The 20043-nt window shown below is 48.6% G+C and overlaps 1 protein-coding gene across 1 annotated transcript; it reads right to left on the bottom strand.

Moving 5' to 3' along the window:
• Positions 1–3317: 3317 nt before the first annotated feature.
• Positions 3318–19937, bottom strand: plpp2b (phospholipid phosphatase 2b). The gene is made up of 6 exons (XM_076153093.1): positions 19266–19937; positions 9760–9911; positions 9405–9667; positions 9250–9307; positions 7274–7450; positions 3318–6332 (listed from the first exon to the last, which is right to left on the bottom strand). The coding sequence occupies exons 1-6, from the start codon at positions 19339–19341 to the stop codon at positions 6168–6170; spliced, it is 891 nt and encodes a 296-aa protein (XP_076009208.1). The 5' UTR covers positions 19342–19937; the 3' UTR covers positions 3318–6167.
• Positions 19938–20043: the final 106 nt, after the last annotated feature.

Raw genomic sequence — 20043 nt, forward strand, 5'->3', positions numbered from 1 at the left:
CTCACTGCTCCTTTATTTCCAGGACGTCACCGCTGCCGAGAGCGAAACACACACGGCTGTGTTTGCGACCCAGAGTGAGAGGAAGACTGATGTCCTGGAAACGGAGATGAGACAGAGACTGCAGGTCCTTTGACACCAGGCTTCATCCGGTCAACAAGGAACCTGACGTCCGTCCAAAATAAATCCTGGTAGTGCTTAATGTGAACTCGTAGGGTTCAGATGCTCCAGTAAGAACAAGTATAGATACATAATCCATCACATACAGTAAAGCCTGTTAACATGTGATCATCATGGGATTCATGCATGATGTAGAATTCAGCCTATAGGGCCCGGAACAGACTTTGAAATGGGCTGCAGACTGGAACTCTCTCTCTTTCTCACACACACACACACACACACACACACACACACACACACTGGTTAAACAGTGATCCTGAAGTTGATTAAAATGGTTTAGAAATTAAATGAAGAATTTACGGGAAGGAAAAATTGGACATTTTCCAATATAAACAGATTTATAGATCAGGTTGAGTGTGAGAAGTCTTTATGGAGCCTATTGTTGAAGGATGATGCTCCTTCACAATAAAGCTTCTGTCGGTCTCCGCTGAGGTTTATTTTGACGTGCGAAGCTCGACTGGATTCAAGGATGACGGTTAGAATGTGAGAGCTCACAGCAACCGTCTGACCGTGGAAACTCATTGACACTCTGTAAGTGTTCATAAGTGAAGCAAAGAATTCCCTCAGCAAGGCCGAGGAGACGAGGAGAACAACCCGATCGGATCCGGGGGCCTCGTGAGCTCAATTATAAAGCATTCACGCTGCCGCTCCATTCGCTTGAGGGCGCGATCCCACATGTGCACGCGCTCGCCGCCTTGTTCCTCCCTTTGTGGGATCAATACAGTTTGGCGCTGGAGGGTTGTTAGCGAGGCAAGCTGATGTCTATAACAGGAAGTGGAAAAACAACAGAGACTCGCTGCTCATTTCTGAAGGCATTTTAATTGCTAGAATACGGTGCCAAGCTAAAAGCGTCTCCGCTGCCCTCAAGCATGAGAACGCAGGAGAAGCTGCTCGCTGTGACGCAGGACGCCGCTAACTGCTCATCCGAACTAATTGAAACGCACCACGAGTTTGATAAACAACACTTTCTGAGACATGTCTCTCTGTCTGTCTGTCTCTGCAGTGTCTCAGCGGAGCCTAGAGCGGAGACGCAGCTTCAGGGTCAAGCTCTTCATCACTTAAAGGAGCGATGAGGTTGAAATCTTTAAATCAAATACCAATATAGAGTTCACAGATTGGGCCATTTACTGATATGGCTGTGAATTGAATTGTGATTGAATCGAGCAAAAGTACCGTCACCACCCTCTTTACCTTGGCCTCCCTGACAATTTTCCATTCCACGTACATTAAAGGATCTATAATCGGAGGTGTGAGCTTAGTTAGTCAGTCAGCTTCAGGTTGACAGACGCCCTCCCGCTCCACACGGTGCTTCTGGTTCTGTAATTCCAACTTGAAACCACAGAGTCGTCACGGCGACCAAAGTGGGCTTAACAGTCCCAAAGTAAGCGACAACAGCGCCGACCACCATGAGCACCAAAATACTGCCGACTGGACTCTTTCTCTTCTGTTTACTGCCTGCAGCGCTGAGGTTTAAACCCCAAACTGCTCATTTCACCAGCCGCTCTCTCACCAGGCGCCGGCTGCTTCACACTATCTGCCCCCCGCACACTAAACCATGAGGCTCTGTGAGGAATGAGGTCGCTACCACTACTACTACGCTCACAGTGACTATGAACATTCTACCAGATTCATTCGTCTTAAAAGCCATATGACTGTTTTATCAGTAAAGATAGCAGCTGTTGCTTCAAATATCCACATCTGCTATTCACCGTAGAAACCTTTTAGGTGCCCTTTTTTGCAGGGACATAGGCGTTACCATAGAGACCATTTTTCACCGTTCAACAAGGTACCATCAGGCTTTAGGATAATGTATTTAGAGGCTATAGGAGGCGACCCTGGAGACATTAATGAACTCGTGTTTTGTAAATCACCATGGAGAAGAAGAAGAAGGACAACATGCTCGTGTAAACAGGAGAGTGTGAGGTTTTTCCATTTACACCACTGTCAAAATATGTCATACACACACACACACACACACACACACACACACTTTCACAACAGGCAAGTGTGATATTACTTCAATCACTGGGTGAGGGTGGTTTATAATACAGCAGCCAAAGAGCCTGGGAGCGATGAGCCCGGGGCTGCAGTGTTTATCTGCTTATAAATACTCCTGCTTATTTTGGTGGAGCGCTGCGTTCTCAGCCAGGCAGCAGCAGCAGAGCCTCGCTTGACCTCTGAATCATCTGCACTTTTGATTCTAATGAGAAAATGCACACACACACACACACACACACAGACAGACAGTGCACAGCATGAATGAGCCACTCGACAGCGTGACTCAAGAGGTGAGACCCTGAGCTCTCAACACGGCAAAACTCTCTGCAAAGTGTAAATTACGCGTGAATGTGGCCTGACAGCAGCTTACCCAGCATGCACTGCAATGCTGTGTCACTGATCACTTTTCTCCACATAATTACACTCCTGTTAAAGGTGCTGTAATATTCTAATCTTTTTCTTTTTTAAAGTCCTACAAAAGGCTCAAATCTGGAGCATCCTGGTGTCGCCGGTGACCGTTCAACTGTTTTCTGAGCGGTTTCCAACTTTTGCAGGAACTGAAGGGCTGAGAGGAGCGGAGGAAAGGTTTCATCCTGCACCGTACGGCCGCACCTGTGGGACGGAGCAGCACAGATTTATGGTAATGGCTCCCTGAGAGCAGGAGCGGCACTTTATCGGGGAGAAACGCACTGCGAATTGCTGCACTTCACTTCTACAGAGCTCAACATAAAAAGCATTAGGAACCTCCATTTCATATAGCACCGTCTAATTTAAGTGCGTTGACCTCTTGACCCCCGCTGAGAGGGAGTGTGTGTGTGTGTGTGTGAGGGGGGGGGGGGGGTTACACATTTTGCATCATTCCAATGAGGAACAGCTCACAGTGAGGAACACAGCGAGCCGGCCAAGAACATCTTGAAACCTTCATGGCGCAATAAACTGGTAACTCATATTTCATTTAGAGGATTTTACTGTCGATCGGGCCGACAGGGATATAAAACTATCAGCACGGCGTTTTGTTTCACATCACCGCCGATCACGCAGCGGCTGACATGAAATATAGAAGACGTGTTTGACTCCGGCGCTCAGACGGCCTGCAGCAGCGTGAAGCGGGCGAGTTAAGAACCAAACAAGGCGTCTTTAGAGGTGGATTACGTCTTTATTTAAAATTCTCTGGTATATACACAAACATCATAGAGATCAATCTATATACAGAGGCAAACACGTGACGTATGAACTACAGATGGGCCGACCGGCGCCTCGTCTAAAGGCACTAATGCAGTAATAACACACACAAAGCAGAGGAGGCAACATGAAGGAGCTCCGCCTCCCTGGAGAAGCTGGAGGGGGAAATCAAACGCCGTGACGTCTCCACATCCTCATCACCGTCCGCCGCTGCGTTTGATGTAACGCGCCGATTGATTTGGACATTGTACGGCCTTTTCGCTGTAAACATTTCCAGGTGTTTCTCGTTGCAAAGCTGCGTTTTTAAAACGTGTGGAAGTCCTCAGGGGCCCCCGGAGTTCAACATAGGATCCCCCTCCCTCCACCCCCTCACACTCCACCTCGCCTCCTAAGTGCCCTGCCTCTCCCTACAGGCCCCGCTCACATCTGAAGGGCCTCCGCAATCACTACCAGGTGAGATTGGTGGTCTGTCTGATCTGCTGTCGGTCCTTCGGGGGGCGGCCACGCTGTACGCGAGGCTGTACAGGAGAGCTTCCTCGCAAATTAACCCCATCTATCAGCGCAGGAAGGGGGAAAGGAAACGCAGGCGAGGCTTTGAAGTGCAGGATGGAGCCTTGGTGTTACCAGCTTTGGTATGTAACTCTTTATCATTACAGAGGCCTGCTGAGACATCTGGCTCATGTTTGGATCTGAGGAGGGAGTCCTTTTGTGCGGCGACTCCAAACTGGCACTGAGGAGGGGAGGGAGGGGGAGTAGGGGGGGAGGAGGAGGAGGAGGGGAAACACGGGCAAACTAAATCTAAGCAACACGCGGAAATAAAAACATACAAGCGCACTGAGGCGTCCCTTCACTCGTCACGTCTCGCAGCGTTTCGTCCGTTTCAGTTTCTGTGGCTTCATAGTGGCAAAAGGCGAAGAAGGCAACGGCACAAAAACAGGAAACATCGCTGGCAAGAGGAGCAAAAGGAGAGGAAGGCTCACATTTTAAAATAAATTAAAAGCCATTTTCAGAACGGCTCTCTCGTATTATCCTTCTGTGATTGTTGCGACTCGAGCAATTTGATAAAAACACAAAAAAAGACTAAAAACAAAAGAAATAGCAACGCCTTAAATATGGGAATGGCAGTGATTGCTTGCGATAGGAGTAGTGGTACGTTTCTCTAAGACTGAAGAGATCCACGTCGACACACACAAACACACACACACACACACACACACACACACACACACACGGGGAAGCACGAGTGAAACACAAACTACACAATGAAGCTTATTATCATTTCTTCATTATCGGTCAGATCTGGCAACCGCAACCGGGGCCTGACGTCACAATCGGCCGCCATTAAGACCAGCAGCTGATAGAGACGATAACCAATCACATTTAGCTGTGAAGAAAGCCCATCTAGTGTATTGATTGATTGATCTGTACACGTCCTCACATACATTTCAAAGCCATTACTTCCTGGTGTGTAAATCTAAACAGTGTTGCGCGAAACTGGTGGCGATTACAACAGTGTGTAGGTCAGGTTAAGGTGCAGGGTACACACACGCACACACACATGCACCGAGCCTTCATCAACGTCTCGTGCATTCTCCTCCTCATCCTTTACATTTCCTTCACCGCTGCCAACAAATTTGGTTTCCTACATGCAGAAATAAACAGAAAAACAAAGATTAAAGCTCCATTAAGTGACTGATTAGATGTTGAGCATTGATTGAATGGACTCCATGTTGTGTGAATGTGTCGGTGGCACCATAAAGCTCACGTTACGCCGCTTAGATCTGAAACTAGACGCTTCCCGCCTTCTGAAACACATCCCAAGAGCCGTCCAGGGCGTGTGTGATGTGTGTATCTGTTAGGAATCAGCTGTGTGAAGCCCTCCAGCTCCCTTTGTGACGGCTCGTTTTAAATGTCACACAGCGGCACAGACGCCGCCATTGATCTGCACTTCACAATTACGCTGTCGAGACTTCTTCCCCGGCTTCAGACTGCAGGGTTGATCAGCTGCCTCGCCGCCGCCGTGAAGCAATTACAGCGCGTGTCAGTTAACAGCGAGCGCGGCGCCGGATGGAATCGATTATTTGGTACGTGCCTAGGTGAAAATGTGTCAATGACGCCTCGGGTGTTGTGCGATCGCAGTGTACACGACAACGGAACGGAGAAGGCCACACAACCAGGCACTGCTTTGTTGTTGTTGTAAGGCAAAGAGAAGGAAACCAGATTGAGCAGAGACCCTGACAGCTTTACTGAGACCTGCTGGACCAAACCAGGACCGAACTGATGCCAATATTTGTGAGTTTGGAGTTTGTTTTTCCTGCCACCTAGTGGTCAAAAAAGTCACTTAATGCAGCTTTAAGGGTGAACAATTCAGTATCAACATTGTCTTAAAAAGCAATCTGCTCCTCTCTCTCTTCCAGGAGTAAAGGAGGTCATGGTGTCTGTGAGAGGGGGCTCGGCCACCCGGCGTTTGGACCCGGCGGCCCCCTCGGTCAGTCCAGTGGTTGGGGGGCAGGAGCGGTGTGAGTGGTTGACACAGAAGGTGCTGGGGGGCTTGGAGGCTGCGTAGCTTCACCACACACAGAGCTACACAGGGCTGCAGACTGAGGAGCAACGTTTCACAATAACATCTCATCTCACACACACACACACACACACACACACAACTCGTCTCATCACACATCATCAGGAGGTTGCGTCGACATCCTCCCGGAGACGATACTAAGACTAAAGTCCCTGTGTTGGATCACACACACACACACACACACACACACACACAGGCTGCAGCCCTGGGGCCCCAGCTTCAGCCCGGCTCACACAGGCCCTGGAGGGTGGTGGTGGTAGTTGTAATGGTTGCTGTGCTCGGCGTCTGCCAGGTGTAGGCTGGGTTTCCTCTCCGGCTCCTCGCTGTCAGCTGACGTCTCTGGGTGCGTGCAGCGAGGGGGGCGCTTCTTAAAGAAGTCTGACACGTAGAGCACCTGCAGAGGAGAGGAGAGGAGAGGAGAGGAGAGGAGGGGAGAGGAGAGGAGAGGAGGTTTGGTCACATGGCGAAACATGTAAGAGGAGGCTGGAAATTGTGATTATGTACTGTACGTCTGGACACATCTGTGCCCAGCTGTTGACACACACACGAACACACGCACACACACACACCTGTGAGGAACACACACAGAGAGCAGGCCCAACCCCTCCAGCACCAAGAAGCCATAAAGCAGGATGCCCAGGAGAGTCTCTAATTGCACTCAGCACTGTGAAGGCCAAAGGCTTGGACTCACTTCCCAATTAATCTTACATGGACACACACTCCCTCCCTCTCCCTCACACACACATACACACACTCACGCACACACACTCCAGAATTTCCACAAGCGTTGCTGACGGTGGTTGAATGAAAACAGGGAAGTGGCCAAACAATAAAAGAAGCCCAGCTGGATGAAGTGAGGAGAGGAGACGCCTGCCTGGGAACCTGCCAGCAGTGTGTGTGTGTGTGTGTGTGTGTGTGTGTGTGTGTGTGTGTGTGTGTGTGTGAGAGTGTGAGTGTGAGTGTGTGGGTTTACATCAAGTCACACTCCTGTGGTGTCGCACTCCCTTCCTGTATCTGTCTTCGCTGGGTAAAGTCAAATAAAACATAGAAATGAACTGGGCGGTGGCGTTGAGGCTTTAAGGGAGCAGCGTTCCTCTTAAGCTTTCCTTTAAGTGTAATTCTTAAGATCCTGCACAGTCGCACCCATATTTAATTTCCCCCCCACGCCAGAAATAACACAGGAATACGACTCAAACGCGTGATGTCATCAGGTAGGAAGGTGTAGCTGCTATAAGAGAGATGAAGAGATTGGACTCTTCATCGATCACAGAGGAGCCAAGTAGAGCCGATTATGGTTTAATTTTGAAAGTGTGAGCATTGAGGGGGAGGACTCACATTGAGAATGGCCACCAGCGCCCCCTGCAGGAGCCCCATCAGCACGTCGCTCCAGTGGTGTTTGTAGTCGGAGACGCGGGTGTAGCCCACGTACACGGCGAACGCCAACAGGAAGAACTGGATGGTGGGCCGGAAGAGCCTGGCCCACCTCGCCACCAAGCGGGCCTGGATGTAGAGCTGGAGAGGGGGAGAGAGGGGAGGAGAGGGAGGAGAGAGGAAGGGCGTTTAGAGTCACAGAAGCAGCAGCAGCAGTGCAGAGGGTGGAGGTTGGAGAAGAGACGGCGTGTTTATGTAGCAGCTCCTTTCTGTTTATCCAGTCAATTTGCTATTATACTGCTGAGAGATGTCATTAGTGGCTTTGGCCCCTGAACAAGACTGAATTACGCCAACTCCAGTTAGGATCGAACCGGTGGGCCGCGCCAAATTTCATATACGCACTGCAACGTTGTATAAAAGTAATGTATAAGCTGCTGAGGAGGCGGCGGAGTCATCACACTCATGACTCTGTGTTTGCTCTGCAGTAAGTCATATCAGCGTTACGGGCTGGATGGTGTCGCTGTCAAAACACAGCACGGCCCCCAAATTGGATTTAACGTATAAAGGTGTCGAACGCGGATCTAATTTATGTCAACTGCAGACTGAAACTCCCTTTTACAACTGGAAAGAGAGCGGAGGCCAAAAACGTTACGGCCCTGGCAGAGGCGTGAGGCTCGAGGCGTGAGGCTCCCGGCCTGCTGAGAGAAGGTGTAAGAGTTGGCTTCGCACCACACACCCGCTGCCGCAACGCCACCGAAACTCAGCACTTTTCGTACAGGAAGCCGGCGCGTGACACGACAGCTTCTCGTTCACACAGAATGGAGTCGAGTCTGCAGCCGTACCTCCGTAGTAAAAAACCACAGAATTCCAGTAATTCGTGGAATAAAAACTAAAATAAAGGTTCAGCTTGCCTCCTCTCTCTTCCTTCTTCTTCTTTACAGCCACTTTGTTTGAAATGGTTATATGATTGGACCCTAATGGGATGATTCCATGTTTCATTTGGGTCCCAAAGCTCCTCTGTTCAGATGAATTTGGGGCAAAAATGCACTCAAACACCTCAAACAGCCCTGATTGCTTACGTAAATGTCACTTAAACACCAATAACATTAAAACAAATTTCCTCTCCTGACAGAAACGCCTCTCTCAGTCAGGCAGCGTCTGATCTGGATGGTTGGCTCTACTGTTATTAGTTTGGTTTGCCCAATAAGCTACAGTACAAATGAATAAAGTGCCTGGTAAATCTGGATCTCTATGTTGATAACCACCATCTGCTGTGTTTGGCCTCTTGAAGCTTTCTGTCCAGCAGCAGTGACGCTCAGACGCTAACATGAGCTGTGTCGGTTCCAGGGCCAGAACAGAGCACATGATTTGCCTTAATCATCTCTAAAAATAAGGAGGAGGAGGAGGAGGGGCAGGATTGGCTCCCAGATCATTTCTATTAGTGCCCACATTCTTCATGTGAACTCTTGCCTTGTGATTTAATGTCCACAGGCACAAATCGACTCTATGAACTCTTTTCTCCTTCGCGACAATTAGCCATTGAGTGCTGAAGAAGAAGCCTGATCTCAGCGTCAGAGTCCATCTGGGGACTATTACAGATGAGTCATATGGGGAAATTTACATGGAGGTCACATGCAGAGAGGACAGGCCAGCTCACATTCAACATGTTCCACTTGGTTTTCACCACAAAATGACTTGGATTGATTCATATTATTGAGATTTTATACCTAAACTTATTATCAAAATTTCATATCCAGCATTTACTTGTAAAATCAATCACAACTTGAACAATGAAGAGGAGAACATCAGACCTCCAGTTGATATTATGATTGATTCTTAGTTTAACAAAAGTCCAAATCTCTGCATGAAACATAAAATAATAGACATTTAAATCGTGTTGGTGTGTGTTGGTGACTGGTAGTTGCTGGTGTTGTGCTTACCGCCAGAAACAGCATACAGTACATTCCAAAAGATGAGTGGCCAGAATAGAAGGACAACCTGGAGAAGAGGAAGAATCAACACTTTATTCCTGCATCACACAGCTCTATGTGTTCCCTCCCCTGTTCCCTGTCCAACCTCGTTCTTCTCCTCCTACCTGGACTCGGTGACGTCCTGAGGCCTGCCGGTGCAGTTGATCTCCTGTATGTACCCTGTGCAGGCCTTGGGGGCGCAAACGGTCATGAAGTTGGGCCTGGGGCGTCCGATGGTGTACTTGGCCAAGTCTGTGAAGGACTGGCTGACGGACGCTCCGAACAAGAAGGTTCCAACCACTTTGTAGAGTGCGGCCACGTACTGGTTGAAGTCAGAATTGGAGTAGATCCTCTTGCTGTAGACCAGATACGCCTCACCAGTAGAGATCTAAAAAGAAGGAGGGGTTACCAATATGTTTTGGGAATGTTGGGAATACTACATCTGCTTCCTAAGAGAGGAGAGGAGAGAGAGAGTCTTACTATGATGACGGTGCAGGAGATGGTGACGGCAGCCAGCAGGCCGTGGGTGATGGTGTCAGGTTTCAGGGGGTACTGGATGCTCTCGTCGTCACAGTAAACCCCTCTTATATATGGTTTGGACACTAAAGTCATGACGATGAAGGGCAGTGCCGCTACAGAGAAAACAAAGCAGCAGTTTGATCACAATGGGTCACATGAGTCTCGTCTTATCTACACGGGACTGCAGTTCTGTTTTGACTGAGATGTACGATGCCAAGACTACGACTCAGGATACAGACCAGGAACCGGGCCGATACCCGGCAACGGAGCTCCATATTTGAGCAAACATTTTGTGGAATAACACATTTGCCTCTATTCTTGATGTTTTCAGACATGACATCATTTCCTAATCTGAGAAATGAAAATGTTTCAGGGAGGAACCACATTGTTTACCCGCTCCCTCAGAGACCTGGCCTGCTCACATCACAGCCATGAGACAACCCACAAGTATCAAATGCCCGGGGAGAAATGGACAGCACATTCCAAAAACAGCAACACAGTACATGTACACACAAACACACACACGCACACAACTACTCTCATTTTGAATGATGTGGTTCTGTGCAAAATATGAAGCCAAATGTAACAAACCCAGGCTCAATGTCCTTGAGATGTTCACAAACATCCATCCTCTCTCTCTCTCTCACACACACACACACACACACACACACACACACACAGTCAGGAGTATGCCCAGATTTTTTCCATTAAGAGACTCTAAATGTCCATTATTATAATTCACATGGATATCAATAATAAAGCTGTTTGCAGACGATGTTGATGAACTTCCAGCCTCGCTCTTCTCCTTTGAGTGAAGATATCAGCTTGTTCCATTCCAAATCACGGTAAATCTTCAACCTTTCTGCTTTTTGCTGTTGTCTTGTTTTATTTCCAGGAATCCGTCCCGGCTCGACTAACATTTACTGAGCCTGTCACAGTTTTGGTCGTTTTATAGAGCAAGCAATGGGTTGAAAAAGAAGACAGATTTTATGGTGAAAATATTCCTTAACTGCAGCATGGGTCAGGAATGAGCTACCCTGCCTGCGCGGTAGGCGGACAGACAGACAGACGGACAGACGGACAGACGGACAGACGGACAGACAGCCTTGGGGCCACTATGGAAATGCTCTGCAGCCGCATGCTCAACGCAAGAAAAACAGTCGTGAAAAGGCTCTGCCCACACTTGAGAAGCTCAGTCACCAAAACGATTACATTTCTGTGTAAATGAGCAGCCGCCCCTCCCATTGGTCCTGAAAAACGTCTGCAGCCGACTGAACTTCCACGCAGACTGACTGATGAGAGACCAAGAGTCCACATGCTATAGACTGAGACTGAAGGAAAAATATACAGGGGCCACGGTGGATTAGGACTCAGCTGAGGTGAACAGCAGCTTTATCTCCACCCTACATCTAAACCTCTCCTGCTGGAAATGGAAACACAACCTCCTGGAACTATAAGAGGCACTGACGGGCCGGGCAGAGACACAAGCTAAACCAGAAAGAAACCATTCCTCTTATAAATGCCGCAGTGCCTATGAGCAAATACATCTATCAATCCCACTGCACCTGCACAATGACCTGCAGTGTCTGTGTTAGCCCAACATGTTGCCAGGGTGACATGAGATGAGTACAGGCATTGTTTAGCGACGTGGCGACTACACACGTGTTTGTCATCACCGTCCCAACAGACAAAAGGACCTTCTGGCCCCAGGGAGACGGCGGGCAAGGGCAGCGGGAGAATAGCAGCTTTGTGTGAGACGAGGGGGGGGGAATACACAACAGAGCTGCACCGGATTAATACATCAACCAACATCATGACTGGGTAACCTGACCTCCGAGGAGATTCAGACGAGACAACCGAGGGGGGAAGAAACAGCCGTGTGGTTGTGTGTCATCACTTAAACACGTGAATTACTTTTTGTTCCTTTTTGTTGTTGGTTCTTAGGGAAATTCCAACACAATAACAAGCAGGACTTCCTGTAGACTGACATGGAAGGCAAAGGAACACAGAGAAACTCAAAATAGCAGTCGGAAAATTAGGTACTGTCCCCAAAATCACTCAAGTGTGTTGCGTTAAGAGTGAGATCCTGTATGTGACACATCTGCTAAAGTGTAATTGTGTTTAGATTTGGACACAAGGAACTGACATTGAAACATAAGACGGACGTGTGTGTGTGTGTGTGGCCTGATATCCAGACAGGTAGGTGGTCTCCCGGGATGTCGGACACTTCAACCAGAGTTTAAACAAACGCACCCTGCACACATAAACAATCACCAATGATGTAATTTCAGTGTTTTGGGTTCATTTCAGCAGCCAGCACTCGTCTAATCCAGATTCTACTCCTGCTTCTCTCTTTCTCTGCATCAGCTGGCCCACACCTGTCCCCGCAAGCCGGCTTCCCACCAGCCGCCAAACCGCCAGACGCCTACAAGGACCCGGTGTACACATCAACCAGCTGTAGCAGGATGCGGTAAACCAGCTTTATTCTAATACTTTCCTTTCAGCGACACCAAAATCCTGTTTGTGACAACCAAGGGACAACATCCTGTCTCAGACGCCTCAGGGGGTCTGAAGGGACTGGGGGGGCCTGAGGGGGTGGGGGGGGGGGGCAGGTCCTGCATCGGCATCCTGCATCCAGCTGGGCCCAACGGCAGGAAAGAACTGATGCTCTCTTCCTCCTCTTCCTCACCGACACAGAGCTCGACAAAATGTTAAATTTAAGTATTCTCGACTCCTATATTCCGGAATGTGGTCCAGGTTTGCTGAGAGGAAAGCGACAGCAGGAACTCTGAATGCTGAAGCAGTCGTCTACTCAAAACATTATTCTAAACATTTCCAGAATAACAAATATGGAATTTGAATGAAATTACACAGTCTGTCAAATAACGAGTGACATTATTTGAAAACATAATATTATCAGGGACGTGTGTGTGTGTGTGTGTGTGTGCGACCCGGTGGCTTTCATTAGAGCGACAGGGTAAAATGTGTGTGTTATACATATGACGTCAGAAAACACAAACTCTTGACGGAATGCGGTGTGTTTGCATTGAGAGGATTAAAAACAAAGCGGAGCCTCAAACAAAAACCCAGAGATCTGGTTTGACTCGACACTCGAGTTTGTTTAGCGCACATTACTTCACTTTGAGAGCGGACGTTTGCAGGCTTGGTCTGCACCCCCGGACATGTTTATTTACTTAATATAACATGTTAAATGTCACTTTAGAAACGGCAGAAGGGGCATAATTACGTTTGCATGAGAGCGGCTGGTAAGCTCAGACTGCTTTATGGAGCTTTTACCACCTGTCAGAGCGAGAGGGGCCATTAATCACAGCCCAGCAAAGAGGGAGGGAAATCAGGAGAAAAGCTTCAAAGAGCTCCAACAGCTAATGAAATACTCTGCCTGGAACTTCACAAACGGGTAGAATAGTTTGTGTTTGTCCACCGTTGATGTCAGAGCAGCTATTGGTTCAGGATTTGAGTCTGTTAGCAAATTCACTTCCCTGGATCAGAACCTTTAAGGGTCCGGAGACGTTTCCCCGGTTTGTTTAGAGCAGTCAGGGCTCCCGGCCTTGACTGACCCTGGTCTGGGCCTGTGAAGCTGCGTTTCCATGTCTGTATTCATAATGAAGCCTTGATTCAGCCGACCGACACCTGATGTAAACATAAATTACAAGTTTGGATGAAAATTAAACATTGGCCGGTAGATGAGGAGGTCCAAAGAGTCTGAAGCTGACAGACCTGGGCAGAACCAATGGGCAACATCCTGAAGTGTGTGTGTGTGTGTGTGTGAGAGACAAACCAGCTTCTCTCTTGAAAAGCAGACACAAACACACACTCGTACACACACACACACGCATGCACGCACCGCACCGCACCGCTCGCTGGCGAAAATAGACCCACAGGCAGACAAACTAGGTCTCCAGGACACCGCAAGACAATCCCACAACCCAAACTGACACGGGCCCGGAGCTGCGTCTGCTGAGAGACAGAGCAGCGTCTTTGACTCGGGCTCAGCTCAGAAATACGAGCTGTGTTATGATGGCTTTTTTTTCTTTCCCTGCCATATTTCCCAGCATATAGGAAGGGGAGAGGAGCGGGTAGAGGAGAGGGTGGAGGGGGAGGAGGAGGCAGCACTTAAAATACAGGAGAACCTTCCTTTGTGGACACCTGCTTCCACGGAGGGACGGAGGGGAAACGCTGCCAGCATTGGAATTCAGCCAGGGGACGTATATCTCCAGCTGCCCGTCCGAAATCTCCAGGCTGAGCCCCTGAAGGGAGCTCTGTTTGAAGTCTCGGGACGCAGAGCTGCAGCTTTCCTGTCTCAGGCCCGTTTGAGAGGCTTTGGCTCCACTTTGAGTGAGTCCAAACGCTTCTTATTTACCTGTCTGCGAATCTGGGCTCGTAGCCATAATGGCACCTCCACGTCCCCCCTGCTGAGACGGGTATGAGTGGAGATCTGAAGGAGATTGAGTCTGGTTGGGGGGGGAGCACAGATGAAACAACAGTTTAGACTGGAGCCTTCACCTCCTTTCCTTTGTTCCAATTTGCACCCTCCGTTCTGTTTTCATCTTTAACTCAGTCATTCAGTTCTTCTCTCTCTCCCTCTCTCTCTATCTCTCTCTCTCCCTCTGGCTCCTCATGTCTGTGTCAGTCCCCCGATCGTGGCGTCCTCCCACACACTTCTCCTCTGCTGTTATAAATAGAGGCCTTAATGGGATGGTGCTTAACTTAGCAGTCAGATGTGCAATTACACAGGACTCTTTGGACCGCCATCGCACCATGGGGCAGAAAATTGAGGTTTGTCCCATCCTCTGTGTCTCCAGCAGTTGTCTCTGCCTAACTTTTCCTGTTTTTTACCCTCGTTCTGTCTCCCTCTCTCCCTCTCTCCCTCCCTCCCTCCCTCTCTCTCGGGTTCGCTCGCCTGTCTTTTCGTTCAACATTCCCAGAGACGACGGCGTCTGCACTCCAGTCGGGGCGATTATGTTCAAACCCCCACAATCATCTGGACAGGCGGGCGGGCGGGCGGGCGGGCGGCCCCAGTGGTCTGGGCGCGCCTCACACCTACTTACACTGGGGTGCTCGGACATAATGGACAGCACCTGCAGAGCCATATGGGTGTGAGATCAGGATCCACAATTTGGAAAAACACACAGTCTGGGATTTCATTATGCATATTTTCAAGGTGTGTGTAATTGAGAGGAGGGCGTGTGTGTGTGTGTGTGTGTGTGTGGGAGGGGGGGGGTTGACCCTGAGGTGCCCTGCTTTGTCTGAAACGTTCTGTCAGGGTCACTGGATCACAGCTTTTACTAATTTCTTCTCGCCTTTCCAGGTTTCCCGTCAGTGCCCAAAGTGGAGATCAAGCACTTTCCTTATACACACACACACACACACACTATCTCTTTCTTCCTATTCATCCTTTCCTTTCCTTGATTAGCCTCACTTCCTCTCTGATCTCCCTTCATTTCACTCTGCTCTTGTTTTTTTGTCACCGCATGAACTCTCATAGTACACCCCACACACACACACACACACACATTTCCTGCATAACTGCTACAAACTTAATATCACCAAATACGTGTAACATATCAACCCAAGCTGATGTTATTGACCTGCCAAAGATGACATGTTATAACTAAACCTCTCTCTCTCTCTCTCTCTCTCTCTCTCTCTCTCTCTCTCTCTCTCTCTCTCTCTCTCTCTCTCTCTCTCTCTCTCTCTCTCTCTCTCTCTCTCTCTCTCTCTCTCTCTCTCTCTCTCTCTCTCTCTCTCTCTCTCTCTCTCTCTCTCTCTCTCTCTCTCTCTCTCTCTCTCTCTCTCTCTCTCTCTCTCTCTCTCTCTCTCTCTCTCCCTCCCTCCCTCCCTCCCTCCCTGACGGTCTCACCCCAGGCAAGCCGGATTGACTAATGTGGAAGGTATGTGCTGAGCCTACAACCTCTGCCGGCGTTGGCCTCTGGAATTCTAATTCACACGAGGAACGCCCAACTTCCCCTAGTCACACCAAATCCCGCTGCTGCTGCCCATTCTTTATTTTTAATCCCGGCGCTCCGCTCCGTCCATCATTCACGCGTGCTTAGCTCCAAGCCGGGCAGAAGGAGACAGGGAGGTGGACGAGGCCCTGGCGAGCGGTGGGAGGGCGGCTACGTTTGGGTGGGCCATCAAAGAGTTTCTCTCAGTTTGAACGCCATCAAAGACTCTCGGGGCCACACAGGTTTTAACCTCAACCATGAAAGTCAATGGGAGGAGGAGAAGTCAGTCGGAATTTGGGCGACTATCATTACGGCTCATTATTTCTGGTTTCAAATTCAACAAAATCTGGGAATCTTTCTGTGTGTTTGGAGCCACAGATCTGAACAGAAAGTGTTCCAAAGTCAGTAGAGGAAAAGTTTTGACTTCATATAAGAAATCTTTGCCTCAGTGTTTGGGTTTTAATCCAGTCTAGTGAATAGAACTTAAAAAGGAAAGGACTTTACCCTCTCATGTGTTTTACTGTACAGTCATTGAGGTAATTTCTGTACAAACTCTAAATCAGTGTGAAGTGCCCGGCCAGTAGCAGCTGTTTATGTTTGCATCTGTGTCGTTTGGAAACGGAGCAGCTGTGCTAAATATCAAAGAGTACCTTTCATATAAAATCTAAAAAAAGCTACATGGTGTCCAGTTTAAAGTGTACCAGCACAGAGACAGGACTAATCAAAGATCCAGTGAGAACACACAGATAAAAACAACAACATAAATATCTCAGAGGACTCGCTGCCTTGTGTTTCCATGACACAGCTCTCCGGGGGAAAAAACATTCCCATCAGCACTTTCACCGCCTTTCTCTGAGAACCCGAGGCAATCAGTCTTCCCAACATCAGCGTACGAGACGCTCGGCTCCCCAGAGACGCCGAGTCCGACGACCTCTGACCGACGGCAACCACTTCAGTGTCTCTACCAGAAAGGTCAGAGAGCCCGAGTGCTTCCCATGTAACAGTGACGCATCAGATACAAATGAAAGAAGAAAATACGTCGAGTCATTCTCCACTGTTAGCTGGAGGGAGGATCTCTACTCTTAATACTTTTCTTTAACTCTCCATAACTACCTGTGTGTTCTTTGTTTGATTTAACCACAGGGGTCTGATGCTGTGTTTACACTCAACATCAAAGGAAGTTGCCCAATAGATGCTGGCGGCGACACAGAATGGAGGGATTCTGAAAACCATTACATGAATGTTTACTTTGAGTGACGAGATGGGAAGATAAGTAAGAACAGGATAGAATAGAATATGGCCTCTCTCTAACTGTCTGCATCCCTGTGTGACTTGAAAAAAACATTTGGCTGAAACACAAATGAAGCTCCTCCTGCAGCTCAAACGTGTGTGTGTGCGGTGAAAACACACATCGGACTTCTAACAGAACTGGTTTTCAACAATAAACACGTCAACAAAAGCGTGTGTGCGTGTGAGCCTTAATGAATTTACACCGCACTAATGCCTCGCCTCCAAGTCATTTTGTCACACTCACACTCACACACACACACACACTGGAGACTGGAGAGTATCTGACACATTAGTCACTTGTATCGTGTACGGCAGCACCCGATGGGCCTGCTGACTTCCACATCACCTGCTGGCTCAGAGCTCTGAACGGCAGCCGCGGGCAGGGAGAGGTTAACCTCTGTCTTTCCTTCTCAGCCAACACCCACCATCTTTTTGTGCTGAGTGTAGACTTACAGGCTGAGGAGGTGAGAGAGGGAGGGAGAGAGGGAGAAATGGAGGGAGGGAGGAATCCGCAGAAGAGAGAAAGAATGGAGAAGAAAGAGGGAGGGAGAGGCCCGATAGCTCACAATGGACAACAAACTCTGAGTCTGAGGCACAAACGGCTCAAGTGTCACTCCTGATAAATGACATCGGCTATAAGTTTTCTGCATATAAAGGGAAGATAAATAGGGTGACCTCATTCTGGAGGAATCAGTGAACCACCACCTTGGCACATCGCAGCCATTTTGTATCAGAGGGAGTTTACTGATGGTGTTCGGGGTTAAAGCCTTCTGCTGATCGCACATCCAACTAATAACACACCACAGGTTGTTAGTGTGTGAGCTCGGCAAGACAGGGCGTGACACACACACACACACACACATGGCGTGATTACATCCAGGGCTGTTATTTACCTTTGCGTTTCAAAATGCAAATATATATTCTGCAACTCATAGGAGGACAATAGAGGCTAGAATAACTCGTATAATATCTCTTACGTTGTGTCGTAAGAGAATATAAATGTGCGTAACCTCGTTTTCTTTGGTAAATCCTTCCAGTGTGCAGACAGACCGCTGAACCACACTTCCATATCGGTCAATGGTGAGTGTAATTATAAGTTATACGGTGGCACGATATGGCTGGGTTGCCCTCATGTAAGCATGGGGTTGCCTTGACGACACTTGGGAGGAAACCGGGGAGGAAGAGGAGGGAGGCAAAACGGGAATGGGGTTGGGAATGCAGCCATCAAAGAGCTGACCCCGCCAGTGTGACCACCCTTACATCCCAGACTTGTGGACAGGGAGATGATGAGGTGGGCCCACTGATGAACAGCACCCAGAGGTGGCCCCCACCTACATCAGGCAGCACCCCGTCTCTACCAGGACCACACCATACAGACACAACAACACCACCACTGCCTTACATTCCACATCTACACATTATCATCCAGGGCTGCATCCAAATATGAACTTCTGCTGCTCTCAGCTCTGCTCATTAAAGATTAACAGCAACAAAACAAAGGGAGAATGGATGTTGACAGTGGAAATTGCAGTATACATCATTTATATTAATCATTCCTCCAACAAGTAATTATCTGCTCGTTGCCTTGAAGGGAGAGGTGGCATCTTTCATAACAACTCCATAGCTCTGATGCATTCTGTGGGTTGTAAACAAGCCGTACCGCTGCAGCACAAGGGATCCTCAAGTGGAGTTAAAGGGGAAACAAGGAGCTGTGGAGGAGAAGAAGGGAACGTGGATCTGGATGTGGGAAGGGGGACATTCTTCTGAGGATTCTTGGCGGACCAAATATCGAGGAAAATGAGGAATATGGGGCACAAGCATGCATATCGAGTTTCCATAAACAAACACTGGGCTTCCTGAGGCTCTGAACAGTCTGAAATAGAGTTGGTGAGAGGCTTTGCAAGACTTTGGGATGGAGAGATGAGACAATATTACACTTACACGATCTGCATAAACAAAGCAGAGATGGAAAGTGACTTTGTGTTTCCATTTTGAAACGTTTTGAGTCACTTTAGCGTGCAAATCGGTGCAAGTATTTCAATATTATTCACGCAAAGAAGAACATGAGCGGGTCCGGGATGCAAAACACCGAATCAAAGCATATTTTCGCTTAACAAAGATCATATAATAACAAGAGGAACAGAGTCTGAAAACACTCCTGGTGAGATTATGCTGACGTATGTTTTAGTGTGTACAGTGTCAACAACTTACCAACCATTACGCACACCACGTCTATCAGCACGTACAGCTTCTTCTTCCTCGGCGTCTTCGTGTTCTTGCCGTTCATTTTTGCGCTGAAGACGTCGACGATCAGAGAGAAATCTGCTTGGCTTTTGTGAATAAACTTTTTCAAATGGCGTAAAGTCCCATGTGCGCAAACAACGAGCTGCTAACCTGTAGTACGAGTTCTTCCGGGATCCTCTTTACCTGCGCTGACACTGACAGCTGAGGTGTGCGTGAGGTTTGTAACAACACACACAAACCAAGCTCCACAAGTCGGTTTCCGGTTAAATAAACGCCAGCACGCCTGAGTCCCGGGTCCACTTTAAGCGCATTCCGGGTTGGATCACATACACACGCACACAAACACAGTCACAGTCACACACACACACGGATCCTCACTGGGGCGCACGGAGATCCACAACATTCAACGCTCCTCTCCGGACTCCGCGCTGATCCCTCCTCCAGACTTCCTCCCTGCTTATCTCACCGGTCTCACGGCCAAACGGAGAGACAGACAGAAAGACACACTGTAGTTTATTTTCTCTCTGCTCTTGTTAATCTTGTTTAGTTGAATGGGAACTCGAGGGACAGACAGACAGACGTAGGACGGGACTGGATCAGACCAGGAGGAAGAGGAGGAGGAGGAGGAGGAGGCGCCTGAGTGAAGTCCGAGTCTAGCACCAGCGGGTCAGAAATACTTCAGAGGGACAGAAACGAAAGCTGACATCATTATCTGAAGTGATCTGGATGTAATAAAGAGACACAA

This window comes from Genypterus blacodes, unplaced genomic scaffold, assembly GCF_046128005.1.
Source record: "Genypterus blacodes isolate CSIRO-AG114 ecotype Tasmania unplaced genomic scaffold, CSIRO-AGI_Gbla_v1 ptg000058l_1, whole genome shotgun sequence".
Taxonomy (NCBI): Eukaryota; Metazoa; Chordata; class Actinopteri; order Ophidiiformes; family Ophidiidae; genus Genypterus; species Genypterus blacodes.

Excerpts from the sequence above, each read along its gene's own strand:
- plpp2b (XM_076153093.1), bottom strand. The coding sequence starts at position 19,341 with ATGAACGGCAAGAACACGAAGACGCCGAGGAAGAAGAAGCTGTACGTG. Across the intron at positions 9,308-9,404 it reads CAGGACGTCACCGAGTCCAG|GTTGTCCTTCTATTCTGGCC; the intron begins GTAGGAGGAGAA and ends CCTCTTCTCCAG. Across the intron at positions 7,451-9,249 it reads ACTGTATGCTGTTTCTGGCG|CTCTACATCCAGGCCCGCTT; the intron begins GTAAGCACAACA and ends CCCCCTCTCCAG.